The 13958-nt window shown below is 32.1% G+C and overlaps 1 protein-coding gene across 3 annotated transcripts in view; it reads left to right on the top strand.

Moving 5' to 3' along the window:
- Positions 1–13958, top strand: part of LOC113517408 (trafficking kinesin-binding protein milt) — a 55305-nt gene that overhangs the window by 9366 nt on the left and 31981 nt on the right. For 2 of the 3 annotated variants that reach the window (XM_052894643.1, XM_052894642.1), the window contains 2 exons: positions 4751–4855; positions 13168–13272. Coding sequence is in view for 2 of the 3 variants with exons in the window: in XM_052894642.1 (XP_052750602.1) it covers positions 4751–4855; positions 13168–13272 (210 nt within the window). In the remaining variant the exon portion in view is untranslated. Of the gene's footprint in view, positions 1–789; positions 1019–4750; positions 4856–13167; positions 13273–13958 lie in introns of those variants that run through there. The other variant, XM_052894641.1, reaches the window with a different exon arrangement.

The raw sequence follows: 13958 nt of genomic DNA, 5'->3' as shown, positions 1-13958 counted from the left end.
TAATTGTATATGCAATATTAATTTAATAATAGTTGAATATTGCATCATTTTTATTCTCCGTATCCAAACGATTGCGTTATTTTTCAGCGTGAATAAATCTGCGGGATTCCTTATATTAATACAATGAACAGTTCTGCAAAATATAGGCGATGTCCAATATTGGAGTAGCATAATTCTAGGCCGTTGAATACATGTGATATAATAGACAGATCGGCATACGGTTTCTTTTGAAACGTGTTGGCTTTTTAACATTTAATTTTTAAAGCTGGACCGAAACAGTTTCTGTTAGTAATTATTTCCTAATATTTATGCAGATTTTAGAGGTTTTATATATAAGAATAGTTTAATTATAAACGTATCAAAAATATATGGCTACGTGCAACGTAGATATTAGTCATGTGATGCTTTTGTAGATAGAGTTACGTCATTACAGTAGCAAAGCGTATTTGCAATAACTACAGTAAAAAACGAAAATAGTGACGTTAATTTTAAATATTCATAGAGATTTGCAGACATATTTATTCACTTATTATCATCGTAGGTATTAATCGCGTCTCTGATTCTATGGGTACAAATCTTGTTTTATTTCACTAGTAACACATCCAGGTGATGTTTTATAAATATAGAAAGGTATTAGCTTTGTTGTGTGATAGACAATATATATTTTTTTTTAGTCTGCGGTAGTTTCTATAATCGCTACAGAGGATATTCGCTACTGACAAAGACTGTTTCTTATCGATTATATGACGTTTAACATTTTATCTATCTTTATCATGTTTCATTACACCGCTTGTTATTAGAAGTTCATTGCTTGTGCACGTACACAGATCTAGGTGAAAGTGTTATGTTTATATGATTGTTGTGATGTGACGTTTTATCTGTGGTGGTTTACCGGTGAAGGTTCAGTTATAAAGTATAAAGATCGAGAGGATTATGTACGGGAAACAGCGACCGCGCCCGCGTCGACGGGATGATTTCCATGACAAACGTCAGGACTTGCTGCTGGCTTGGAACGATGGTAAGTCCTGTAGTTATAAACTTTATTCGTGTTTAGTAGATCCGAATGTCTGGATTTGTACCCGTACCTACTTTACCCACTCCCCGTTTAGTCTCTAGGTTTGTTGGTAGTTTTGAAATATCTTTGGTTTCTCCATCATCATTTATCATAAGTTATATGAAAACTTTTGACCACAATTATCCTTAATAAAATTCAAATCAAAAATAGTCTCAATAAAAGTCAAACTTACGCTGCATTTATTAAGTTAGCAGAAAAGAAACGCTTCATTTGTATCGTTTGGTTATTATATATCCCTTCAGTGAACTGGGAATAAGATTGTCAGAGCTACTCGCAGGAACAGTTTTCTTTTAGTTGCACTACTGAATCTAGTACGTATGTAGTGTTGTAACATTCCATGGTACAGGGTCCAATCTAGGGAGTGCCAGCCGAGAAAATTCTCAGAGCGGCTAAATGTATTCATTGTGAGTTAACGAAATCACTCGTTATAAAAGCGGCAAATATGATTTTTTGCCCGAAGTTAAGTATTAGTTTGCTACTTCAGTAGCAAAAGATAGTAAAATAGAGTTTTATTTTATGACTGGGTTCGTAGAGAAATACGTCAATTGATAGCAATCTGGTCTGTGGCTAGAGAGAATCTTAGAAACTACTCAAGTCCTTATGGTCACAAGTGATGCTCAACGCTATATACATCCCTCGACTTGTAAATAGTGAAAATATTAATTGAAAGGTGGATTATCGGTTTTTGGGTGATGATTACTCGAAAAGTAGGGGATAGGCATTTGTACATCAAATTTTATATACAAATATTTAATTTGAGGACTACAAATGAAATTGGCCTGGCGAAGACCCATGGCCATGTTTTCTTGCTTGCAGTTTTCTTAAACGATAGATAGCATTAATAATAAGATTTATAATGTCCATGGCATTTTTTCATTTAACAGTATCTATGTATATAATTAAACTGACTTACAGAAGGGCGGATAGATATGTCATAAACGCTTGTACTTTGTTACAATGATATTAGTAATAATAAAGGCTTTTTACCCGATTGCTATATCTGACTGAAGAATGAAGGGTAATGTTTTTGGGGTGCAAGTATGTCTAGATCTTGCGTATAAGATGTAGTGTTGTGGGTTTTTATAAACGTCTTGTCGTTAGCCTACATGACCACTGTAGATATATAATATGTCAAGCATAATTTTTAAAAATTGTTGGGTTTTACTACTTCATCCACATTTTAATATTTGGAAAATTAACTACACACACTTTCTATAAAGTAACTTTTGAGTAGATCTGGTAAAATATAATGATAATTAATTATAAATGTACCATTGTGTAAACTATTGTTGACGTGATCTATAACTATACCTAGCGACCAAAGTGTAATCTTGAAGCCGATTTTAGTGATATATTGGGATCTGCTTTTGATTATTTCCTATAGAAGAGATTTGATTAAGCTATAAAACATGTTATATTTATTATAAATTGTACCCTCTAATGATATTGATTTTATAGAAAATTTGAGTAAATTGAAAATGGTCTTCAATATAATTTATTGTCAGTTATCTTTTATGAACGTTTCTTATGATCTAACATAAAATGTTAAGGCCGATATTGAAGTTATGCAATATGTTTTGTCTCTCTAGAGATCGTGTCTAGTGTAATTCGCTGTATTAAATGGAAAATAACTTATTGTTTTCTACTGGGCAGTAGGGTACGAAGTGTAATGCAAAGAGTCTAGTTATCAAAATCTAGGGATAATGTACTTAAAACTGAATAACCGTTTACATACTAAAAACACTCGATACTTCTTGAGGAAATTTGTTTAGTTTCGTAAAGAGTGAAATATAGCAGTGAAACTACAGGGTACAGACGACAAGATAGAGGCAAGACGAACTGCAGGGTATGATGTCCTCAGGAATGGCAACACATCAGGTGTACCATGTGTATCACAATATATTCTAGTCATAGGTGACAGGTACCACTTTCCAGTAGGTGTGTCGTTTGTTTATAAGTATCATAAAAACAAATCGACTGTTACCGTATTTCGAATTTTTAGACGTTTTTATTTGTATGACGACGGCGAGTAAGAATACATGGTGTCACCACTTTTTTTCACGCCCTAGATGTCGTAAGAGTCGATTAGGGAAACGAAGAACTTCAAATAGACTGCACCAGTGCAAGGGAAGGAAAATTTAAACCCGTACCAAACTTCCTAATGAGTGTGGGGCGATAGTAGTATTGATTTTCAGTGGTATGTTAAGGGTTGCCACGGAAGGATATTGCTAATATCTTGTTTGTTACCTTTTACGCCTTATATAGGCAATAACAATGTGTGTTATATATAGGAGATATTTATTGTGATCATATGAGGTTTGACAAATGTTGCCACTTGTTGTTTGTACACTCTTACATTTAAAAACTAATAATTTTCTGTCCAGTTGCTCAACAATTTTGCTAATTGCTCTACATTAAATATAATGTAACGATATATTGGTAGGTACCATGACTATATATATTCTGCATACTTCGTCATTAGACATACTTTGTGTAATGGAACTGGATGTGAAACTCTGAACATTTTGCGTGATTGATTGATAATCATTATTTAAAACATGTTATGACAGTACTTGGTAATATTGATATATTATTATATATACATATCTTTTTGTGATATTCTTTTTTCTAATATTTTTATAAATAAGGCCCAGTGATCAGTTTTTAATAGTTTTGATATACTAATTATTGTAAATAAAATTTGTAATATTCTACCAAAACATTGTTGTTGTATAACTGCGTAATTATTTAAAATATATTTGGAAATAGTCCAACGGATGTATAAAAATAAGATCGTATAGAGAAGAACTGCTTTAAGTATCTACGTATATTTCTATGTGTCTTTCGATTGGTCACAGTTACCTTTCTTTGACTGAACTGTCTCTTTGTTGTAGTTTATGTAATGTTCTATTAAAATATTATTCGCGCATCGTTATCAACAATATAAATCGTTCAAATCTTTATTATGTATCTTTTGATTCATTCAATGGATCTTTCTGTTGATATAATTACATAATTAAAATACCAATTTATTATACATGTTATTTTATTACATCATATTTGATAGATCTAGCTGTCTATTTTAGTTCTGCTCGGGAAGTCGAAAATTATGATATGATATTTTATCATCTAATGTGAAAATTAAGTAACACGAAGCTTTAGAGGATGTAACTTATAAAATAATATGTTTTGTTTTAAAACATTGTTGTTTTGTAAAAACTAGCCCAATATTCAATACGAGACTTAAGCACTGTAAAGAATTATATATGTTAATATATGGTATTTCCAATAGAACCTAAGTTCTAGATAGTGAGTAGGGCGAAAGAACTGTCGGGGTGCATGCCCTGCAGATGGCGCGGTCAGCCGCCGCGCCAGGACCGGGAGGGAGCTATCGATTCTGTCTGCTGACTCGCCTGCCTCTATACTAAATACGGAAAGTAGACACTGCGTAGGTACCATACACTATACCTCCCTATACAGTTAAATACTGCATTGCGTTGAAGTTGACTACTCTAGTCACGACATTGCATTCAAACTTGTTGCTTTCCAACGATTCATTATCTCAAGGTTCTATGATCGTACTTAGAAAGTTAGAAAGAGATTTATTGTTATAGTTATAAGTTAGATAAAAATAAAATGGATATTCTATTAATTTTGTCTTTATTTTGCCGACAGAGGTGTGCAATAGCGAGGAGGTGCCTGAGGTAGAGATTGTTAGTCTGCTGCAAGAACATATACCAAAATACCGCCTGAGAGCCGACAGTCTTACGCAGTTTGGAGGTAAATATTATAATATTAATTACTAGTGATCTGGTCCGTTTTCATTTTGATATGAAATGGATTTCGATTAAAATTATCTGTTCTATTAGTACCTATTTTGACAACAAACAAAACAAAATCATAAATATATAAGGCTATGATTATAAATATTTCCCAGTGTATAGATTGGGTTATAATAAGTTTGTTATTTTTTAAACAACTCATTAACTGTATTTTTCGAACGTCCATTCGCTACTGTATTATGCATATAAAGCATATCCCAACATCACATGTGTTAATAATTAATGTACTTTTTACAATTGTCGTGTGGTCCCGGCATAGAATGAACCACTTCTTCCTTTCCTGTGGGTATCGTAAGAGGCGGCTAAAGGAATCAAATGGTTTAGAGATGGGTAGCAGCGTCCCTTTTGAAATACCATAGAGGAAAAACTGGCTGTCAACCCGCCTGTCAAACGTGGTAACTGATGGCAAAAACCCCTAAGGGGGAGGCTAATGTACAACAGTGGACATACGGCTGATATGATGATGATGATCATGTTGAGGAACTTTCACATTTTTAAGCAAATTTAAAAAGGAGGAATTTGTACGTTTATTGTGTGTGTTTTTGAAAGGTTGTGTTTGTGTTGATCCCATACAAATTTTGTTATGTTTGAAGTTGATACAGTTCGTTAATATATTGGTAGGATAACGGTACATTATATTATTGTTTTTGTTATAATTTACATTTACTAAATTAAAGCTAGTGCTTTAATTTAGTAATATATAAATTTTTATATATAGTTATACTAAACATGAACGTGATCAGTTAGTGAGATATAAATAGTTTAAATTCTTAGCTGGAATTGTCCCAATTTTCTTTTGAGGCTAGTTATACGTTTCAGCAGGTCAATGCTCACATGAAATGGAACGGCGCCTATTTGCTTTCAATGTTTTATTTTTTGCGAATATTTTTAAATAAGAATAACAACTGGATACAGATGATGCAGAATATTTTTACTCTTTAATTTCACTCACCCATAAAATTTAACAGTATGACAGATAAGAGCTCCACCGACAAGAGCGCAGCTCTTAAATAGGATAGATAGATAAATAGACAGATAATAATCGGACTTGAAAAACTGGAGCAAGTGAGTGAGTTTCCATATTTGATGACCCCAAATATGGAAATATTTGTTTAGGACGAATGGAAATTGTGAGGAAGATATTGATAGGAGAATGAAAGCAGGGTACGATGTTAAGGGTGCACTGTTTTCAGTTATGGCAAGTAGAAATGTATTGAGCAAGATTTGACGTGCCATAATTCAGGGAGTACCGACACTTGTGTATGGAAGTGAAACGTGGTTATGGCAGAAAAAGCATGAAAGCAGGATAAAAGCCGTAGAGATGAAAGCTTTGAGAAGTATGTGGTGTGGTATTATATTAAAAGATAGAGGGAGAAGTGGTGAGATTAGAGAAAAGTGTGGACTGAAAAATGATATAGTGACAAAGTCGAAGAGGAATTTTGCCTTGTTATGGATTTTTTATGGATGAAAATGGAATGACAGCTCCGCTTGCGCTAACGGTATACGCTGGCGGGGTACTAGTGAAGGGTGATCGATGAGAATGAAAACAGGTCAGTTAGCCTATTATGCTGAATTCATCAGGAATGAAGCATGATAGTTTTCAGGGGGAACCGCGTGGAGGTCGGCCTGGTTGACCTTTATTACTAACAATCCCTTTCCCCCCTGTTGCCTTGGTTTGGCCATTTGGAGAGGAAGGATGAAAGAGGAATTAAAAAAAAAAGATTTATCAAACACGAATGAATGGAGATGTCGATAGGGGCTACCCTAGACGGACGTATGTCGATCGAATAAATAGGCGACGTGCAGAAGAAGGGCCAAATTAAAAGTACCTGGCGAACGTATATGAATATATTGATGAATTAAGATTAAGCGAAGGAGGTCTGTATCTGAGCATTTGACATTCCATTCTTTCTGTCTACCCCAATAGGAGACAGGTGTAACAGATACGTGATGTAGATGTGTATTTAAACTATTAAGTAATCTGTGAACTGTATAATTAATATGTAAAGATTTATAATCTTTACATTACATAATAGTTTAAGTGTATCATCAATATTTATTTTGTTTGCAAGGATGTTGTTAGGAATTTAGAATTTGGCAATCTTGTATTACAAAAAAACTAATTGAACATCATAATTATCAAAGAGCTTACATGCAATATTTTAAATGTTTGAGAAAATCTATACTATGTTATTATTCTATTACATAATAACCATTTAACTAAAAACTTTTATAAAACGCCATTACCTGAATCTAGTTTTAATAACTAAAATGTTGATTATTATCATGGTAAAATTTTTATTTTGAGAATCAGTACAATCGTATTGTACTCCAACTAAATTTTCAGGTTGAGTATTGTTAAATTCTTTCGCCTTTATTTTACTTTAGTACATGAACCTTATATTGTTGACCTCATAAAGGCGAACATTCCTAAATTAATTGTTTTTATGTCTATGCTATTAAACAATCAAACACCATAATTTGTGATATCTTCATACATTATGAATTAGTTTTGATGATTGTAATGAAAACAATTTTATTTTTAGGTTTCACTCTAGTATTATCTATTTTGAATTCGGCTTTGTCATGTGTGTATGTGTTTACGATTGAAGTGGCTGGGATTTTGCAAAACAAAACAAATTTGTTTGAAACTTTGTGAAAAGGGTTACAGAATGAAGTTGTACCTACGCGAACTAGTGACGTTTAATAAATACCGGTTTTACAAGGTCTGTTGCGAGATGTATGCAAATGTCAACTGTTAATACAGGCCGAGTGCATTTTATTTCTGTTAGTAACATTTATGCCTAAAAAATGTTGCAATCTTTATTAAAAAAAAAGGCGACGATACCGTTTGATACGAAAATAAAATGTACTCATAACAAAAATTCATAACACGATCCATACAAGATGAACCCACCATCTCACTGATGGTGAGTGAAGTTTCCAAAATAAACGTACTTTGTATACTAACTTATCATGAATGTTCTTTATATTATTTGATAATATAATACTTGTATTAAAAACAGATATACACATTTTTTTTGGGACAGTTGATTCGCAGTTTATTGGTTGAGCCCTTGCGCACAGTTGTTTACTTTTGATTGTAATAATTGTAGATATTTTAGCTGTGCACGCATTATTACTTAATATTTAATTACTGTATATATTATAAACATCTTTTACAGATTTTAAATAAAATTAAACAATATATGAAATAGTTTTTATTCCAAATAATCATTCGGAGTTTGGGGGGAAAATAATCAAATGTGCCAAGAATTCACTTGCCTAGATTACCATACCATTGATAGTTAAAAGAAGAGTTAAAAGAAAACACAAATCCTCTTAAAATGAGGAGACCTATTTCTTCCTTCCGCTTTACAAAGAATCCGTGACCTTATGACAATAAGCTGCTAATGCTTTTGCATTCTCATATAATATGAAATTGAAAAAGGATTAAGCAGTTTAATAAAAATATATATTTAATAATGATAAAATGGTGTACAGAGTGTAATATAATTAATTATCTTTATAGTGGTCATATCACAATAATTTTAATTCAAAGGTTAAATTGAATTTGTAGTCATATGATTATAAAAATTATTTTTTTACTGATTTACATTTTGATTAAGTTATCTAAACAGTAAACATACAGACTAATTTCTCATAGTTGTGTCCGGACCACCCAGAATGCTTACTATTTCATGTTTACGTTGATTTTCTGTATTTTTAAGCGACTTCTGAATCTTTTTTTCCTACTCTACGGGAATACGTCGCTAGTCCTGAATTAGTTGCTAGTTTTCACGTAGGGGTTACTTTTGAAATAAATTCCAATAGATCAATATTGGAATTGGGATGTTTCTCACTCTCGAATTGCAACACTAGCGATAAAACGGTTTCATATTGTTCTGATAGATGCATATTAGTGCAACTTGCCAATGCAAACTATTGCAAATCGATCCCAATTTTAACTTAATTCCTAATTGTTATTTCATGAGTGCAGCACAGCATTGCCATTGACATTAGATTGAATCAATTCAATATACATATCGATATTACCTTCAAAACTAATTTTTCTCTGCGGAATAAAAATCTGTTTTCTGTGAGGCAAAATTAATTTGTAGGCACTTAATTCCGTATTGATCACAATTGATCTAAACTGTACTATTAATCTAAATAATCTAACTACACTAAATAATCTATTATATTGTTGTATTTTATGGTTTCACCTTCTCGACTTATATCGGCTTTAATATATATCTCGTCCTGTAACCCACACTGTACATGAGTCCCTATTGATATTCTTTTTGTGTCCTACGTTGCCCTCTCTTTTGTTGAGTATATACTAAATTTGTGTGTTCAGTGTATGAATTTTGTTGGATGACTCTGGTATATTTGTTGAATGTTGTGTGTTAGTTGTCTGTTGGGTGGCCGATGATTGGTGTGATGATTTTGTGTATTGTGTACAAATACGATATCTCCTAATACTTTGCTGAGTATGTTTGATGTATTAATAATGTCTTCTTGTTTTTGTAAGATGGTAATATCAATGTTGGATATCATATTATATGAGTAATTATATTTTAAAGTATTTGTTACAATACTCCATTTACCATTGTGCTGTAACAAGTACTTGTGAAGTTTGTCCAACCGTGGCGCGTATAACCTTGACATTTATAGTGAAACAAGTGCATTAAAAAAATTACGGCGTTAATGAAACAGATGTTGAATCGTATATTTGGCCAGTGAGCCTAATTCGAAGTTGAACTCCGCCTATGTTTAATTGTTGTTGGTGCTATTCAAATATGTTAATTGTAAAATGTACTACAATTTTTCTATTATTTTTATTAAATGCCTAAGTATTACAGTGAATACAGATTATGCTAACATATATTTTTTAATATTTATTGTAAGTTCTTTGGTTCAATAAATTTTAATTAAAGGTAAACTAGTTTAAATATATAAGACGTTAAAATGTTGACACACTTCATTCTTTATATTTGTGATAAGGAAGTAACCAGTTGTAGTGATTGAAATGCATCGCAACAAAACTTTTTTCTTCCAAGTAATTTAGAAAATTTCCAATATAGATATGTACAGTATATTGAATATATCGTAGAATTTAAATAGATGAACACAAATGTCAACAATTGTCACTGAAAAAATCCAAAGTTTTCTGAACAGTTACATCGAAAATCCTTAGCATCTAATTTTGATAAAGTTCTCGAGGAATCGGCATCATTTAAAAATTTTATATATTTATTATTTTTAATTTTATACATAATTATTTGTGGATGAAAGTCGGACGAAATAATGATAAAACAGATTTATAATTTGAAAGTGGAGAAATATAGTCCTAGGGCGTGTACTGAAGGATGAGTCATGAGTTTTTACAATTGTTGTATTATCATTATCATCATCTCAGCTATTATCCGTCCGCTGCTGAACATAGGCCTCCACAATAGACTGTTACAAAGAACGGTCCTAAGCCATCTGCATCCACTGACTTCCTGCAATACATTTTAGGTCGTGCAGGACAACCCCCTACTTCATCTAGTAGGGGGTTGTCCTGCACTGCGTTTGCCCGTACGAGGTCGCCACTCAACCTTTTTTTCCCCACCGAATTAGCGTATGCACACGACACTTTATGAAAATGTATAAAGCAAATGTATGTGAGGGACTAACGATAGAGGTTTTTGGTACTCGGTTTTCTGTGATGACCTGGTGTGAATATATAGATAAATTGAGTATTTATTGTATTTAATACTTATTGTAGTGGGATTTTTACTTATATATATACATACTAATAGCAAACACATTTAGTAAAGAAATATTTCTAATATGTAATTTCTATTTTAGCCGAAGAGATAATGTTTTTCCGATAACTTATAGACCCTCTCCGTTATGTTATCATATATATAATTAATTCAGATAATATATTAAATATAATAATATATTTACCAACCTTATATTCTGTGTATTGTATTATAATAATAATAAATTAAATATATAAAATAAAAATTTAAGTGATATTTACGCGTATATTATTCTTAATTATTTATATAATATTTTTCCTAATTAGGATATGTGAAGTACTTAGTTCAGTTAGGAAAAAATACTTTTTTTACTAATAGTGATACTAGTAATTAGTATTAATAATCTATAATTCGCATTTATTTAAAAATAGATTTTATGTGCATTTTCCTTTGTTTAACCAGGATACATTAATTAATCAGTCTATCCAAATACATTGTGTATTGTATATCTTTGACAAAATATTAATGTAATCTATCTGTGCAATAAAATAAATAATTATAACACATTTTATGATGTTTGTTGATTACTGTCCGGTGTTATGTTCGCCAAATGTACATAGAATTTTACTGTGTATTAAAGTTTAAATAAATAAATAGTACATTACTGCAGCGGCCAGCAACTGAGGCATTGATGGACGAACGTGCAAATGTGGACCGAGATGTAGCCGAGGCACACATACATGAGTCCATCAATGCCTAGTTGTGGCCAAGGCTTGTATAGTACTTTTCTCAAACAATGTGCAAAAAACACAATTTTACTTTTCAAGTTCAATGACGAATAACGAACAATAATAATTTTTCAGGCGCCATAATGTTCCTTTGTTTTTTTTTCAATAAACAGCCTTCTTTTTGCAAGCCAGTTCGAAATTTAAACAAAACCTTTTATTAGTTACCTCCTTGGTAGCATGGCTATGAAGTAAAAGCTCATTCCATTTTTAAATTACAGGACATATATGAGTTTACATAGTAATTTATCTGGCCGCAAAACACGACAGATATGGATTTTCATACAATTTTTGCTGGCCACTGCCCGCATGTACATGGCCAGTACGGCAATTTTGATTTATCTCTAAGAAGATTGTCAAAATAATGCTCACATTTCCAAGCATGTTTTAGAAATAAATATTAGTTAGGATGATCGTCAACTTAACTGAAACAATATAATGTAGGTATGTGTATATATAAATGTGTGTAAGTTGTTCCGTCCCAGTAAGTGTGCATAAGAGGCGCGGTTTCCGGCGCCGGCGCTCGGAGACGCTATTAATAATGGTGTCTCATCGCTAGAGTCATCGTCCGGTGACCATACTATGCGCTGTATGCGTCCCCGACCGGTTTCGTGCATTCCGTCTGTCAGCTAGATGCACTGGGAAATAATTTAGAACGATCTATCCCTACAGCGGAATTTATAGCAGATAACTTTTGATCTTCCTATTAGCATAGTTATTTGGATGTTCTAATATAATCAATAGGTATAGGCTAAAAAGATTTGAATGACATTTGGCATATTGACAGATCTTCGATTATGCATTTCACTTGCAAATAGTTCTTAATTTGTTACAGTAATTATTGCAGAATGAAATTCATTGAAATAGACACTCGGATTATTATATATACATATATTTAGAATTATTATAGTCATTGGATGTTTAATTGACTAATTGGTGAAAATTCTACATTATTTTGACTAATTTTATAATAGGTGATATATAGTATGCCATTTATGAAAATAGTAACGCGGGTTTTCGTTACCAGGTGTTATAAATTTAATTACTTATCCTCTTAATTATAATCGACTGATTTAAAAAAACACTTATTTACAATCACTCTTTTATGTCATATAATATATACAACTAAACAATTTTATAACATTGGGTGTCAATTTCATAATTAGTTAAATTCAAGATAGTAAAAATGCCGTTTTTTAAATAAATTGGTTGTCAATCTACCTGTCTAATATTTATTATCACAAAAATGTGGCTTTGGGGTTGGCCTAATTTTTAGCTAAATTTAAATTTAAGTAAACTCAGTGATTACTGTAGTTATAATGTGTTGTCCAAATGATTTCATTACACTTGTTGGAAGCGGTTAGGGAATGTGGTATGATTCAACATTCAACACGCACGCCCGTGACGTCAATCATCCTAATCGGGCCTCTTATAAATTGTTTTTATTAACAATTCCTCTTTGTTGAACTACAAACCATGTTTGTGCAGAATTATCCTATTTATCCATTGTAAATTGTCAAGTCTGTATAAAGATATCATGTACGAACTTGAAGCTAGGAAGGTATGTTGGAATAAAAATAGGTGGCTATCAGTATTCTTTGCTTAACCCTAGTGTTAAAATATGCCATAATAATTATAAAATAATCATCATAAATTGTCGTGATATTTGTGTTAAGTTTTTATAACTTTAAAAAATCGCTCTTATGTTCCAGGGTACGAGAATCAAGACTGGTTTATTCCATCGCCAGCTTTACCACTCAGTTCAGAGGATCTCGCACTTACGCCTGACCAGATCAGGGAGACACTAAATTATTTCCGTGAGTACTAATTTTAAATGCATCGTATATTTGTAGTTATTATAAATAGATTACTATTTCATTCATCGGTGTTATGGCCAATCGAATTGTTAACGTCTGTTTTGTATACGACTATAAAGGAATTCACGGAATGTACGTAATGTGGAGTATTCATTATGCAGCCAGATATTTAGCGCGACATACGTCTGTTTATAATGGTATTGATATTTTATTAACGGAAAATAAGAACGAAGATTCCACTCTGAATACAGGTAACTCACGTGTTCGTCTGAAATTTTAAGTGTTTTTATGTACGAATTTACGCTATTGTTATTAAATTTCTTGTTAGATGTTAATATACACGGATCGCCATATGCTCGTAAAATCCAGTGCACCAGTTTTAGTACATATATTTGGGCCTAATGGTAAAATTGGTTTCTTATTTAATATCATTCAATGGGTCGCAGGTCAATTCCTCGTCAAAACATTCTTTTTTGCGTGATTTTATATGCTATATTAGTTTTCAATGTGACTTTTTATTCCAAAGGCGTATGATATGACTGATACAGAGTACTGGAACCGTAGGTTTTCAAAAAGCTATTAATTTTGTCAAAATATGTTTAAATTGCCCAATTGTATTAAAAACAATTAACCTATTTTACCGTTATATATATCTACCCTCTTATTCTAAATCATCCTCTAATTTA

The sequence above is a fragment of the Galleria mellonella genome, unplaced genomic scaffold, assembly GCF_026898425.1.
Source record: "Galleria mellonella isolate WM207_F2 unplaced genomic scaffold, CSIRO_AGI_GalMel_v1 utg223, whole genome shotgun sequence".
NCBI lineage: Eukaryota > Metazoa > Arthropoda > Insecta > Lepidoptera > Pyralidae > Galleria > Galleria mellonella.
The sequence above is the reverse complement of the archived record's forward strand: the minus strand, read 5'-3'. Positions and strand labels throughout refer to the sequence as shown.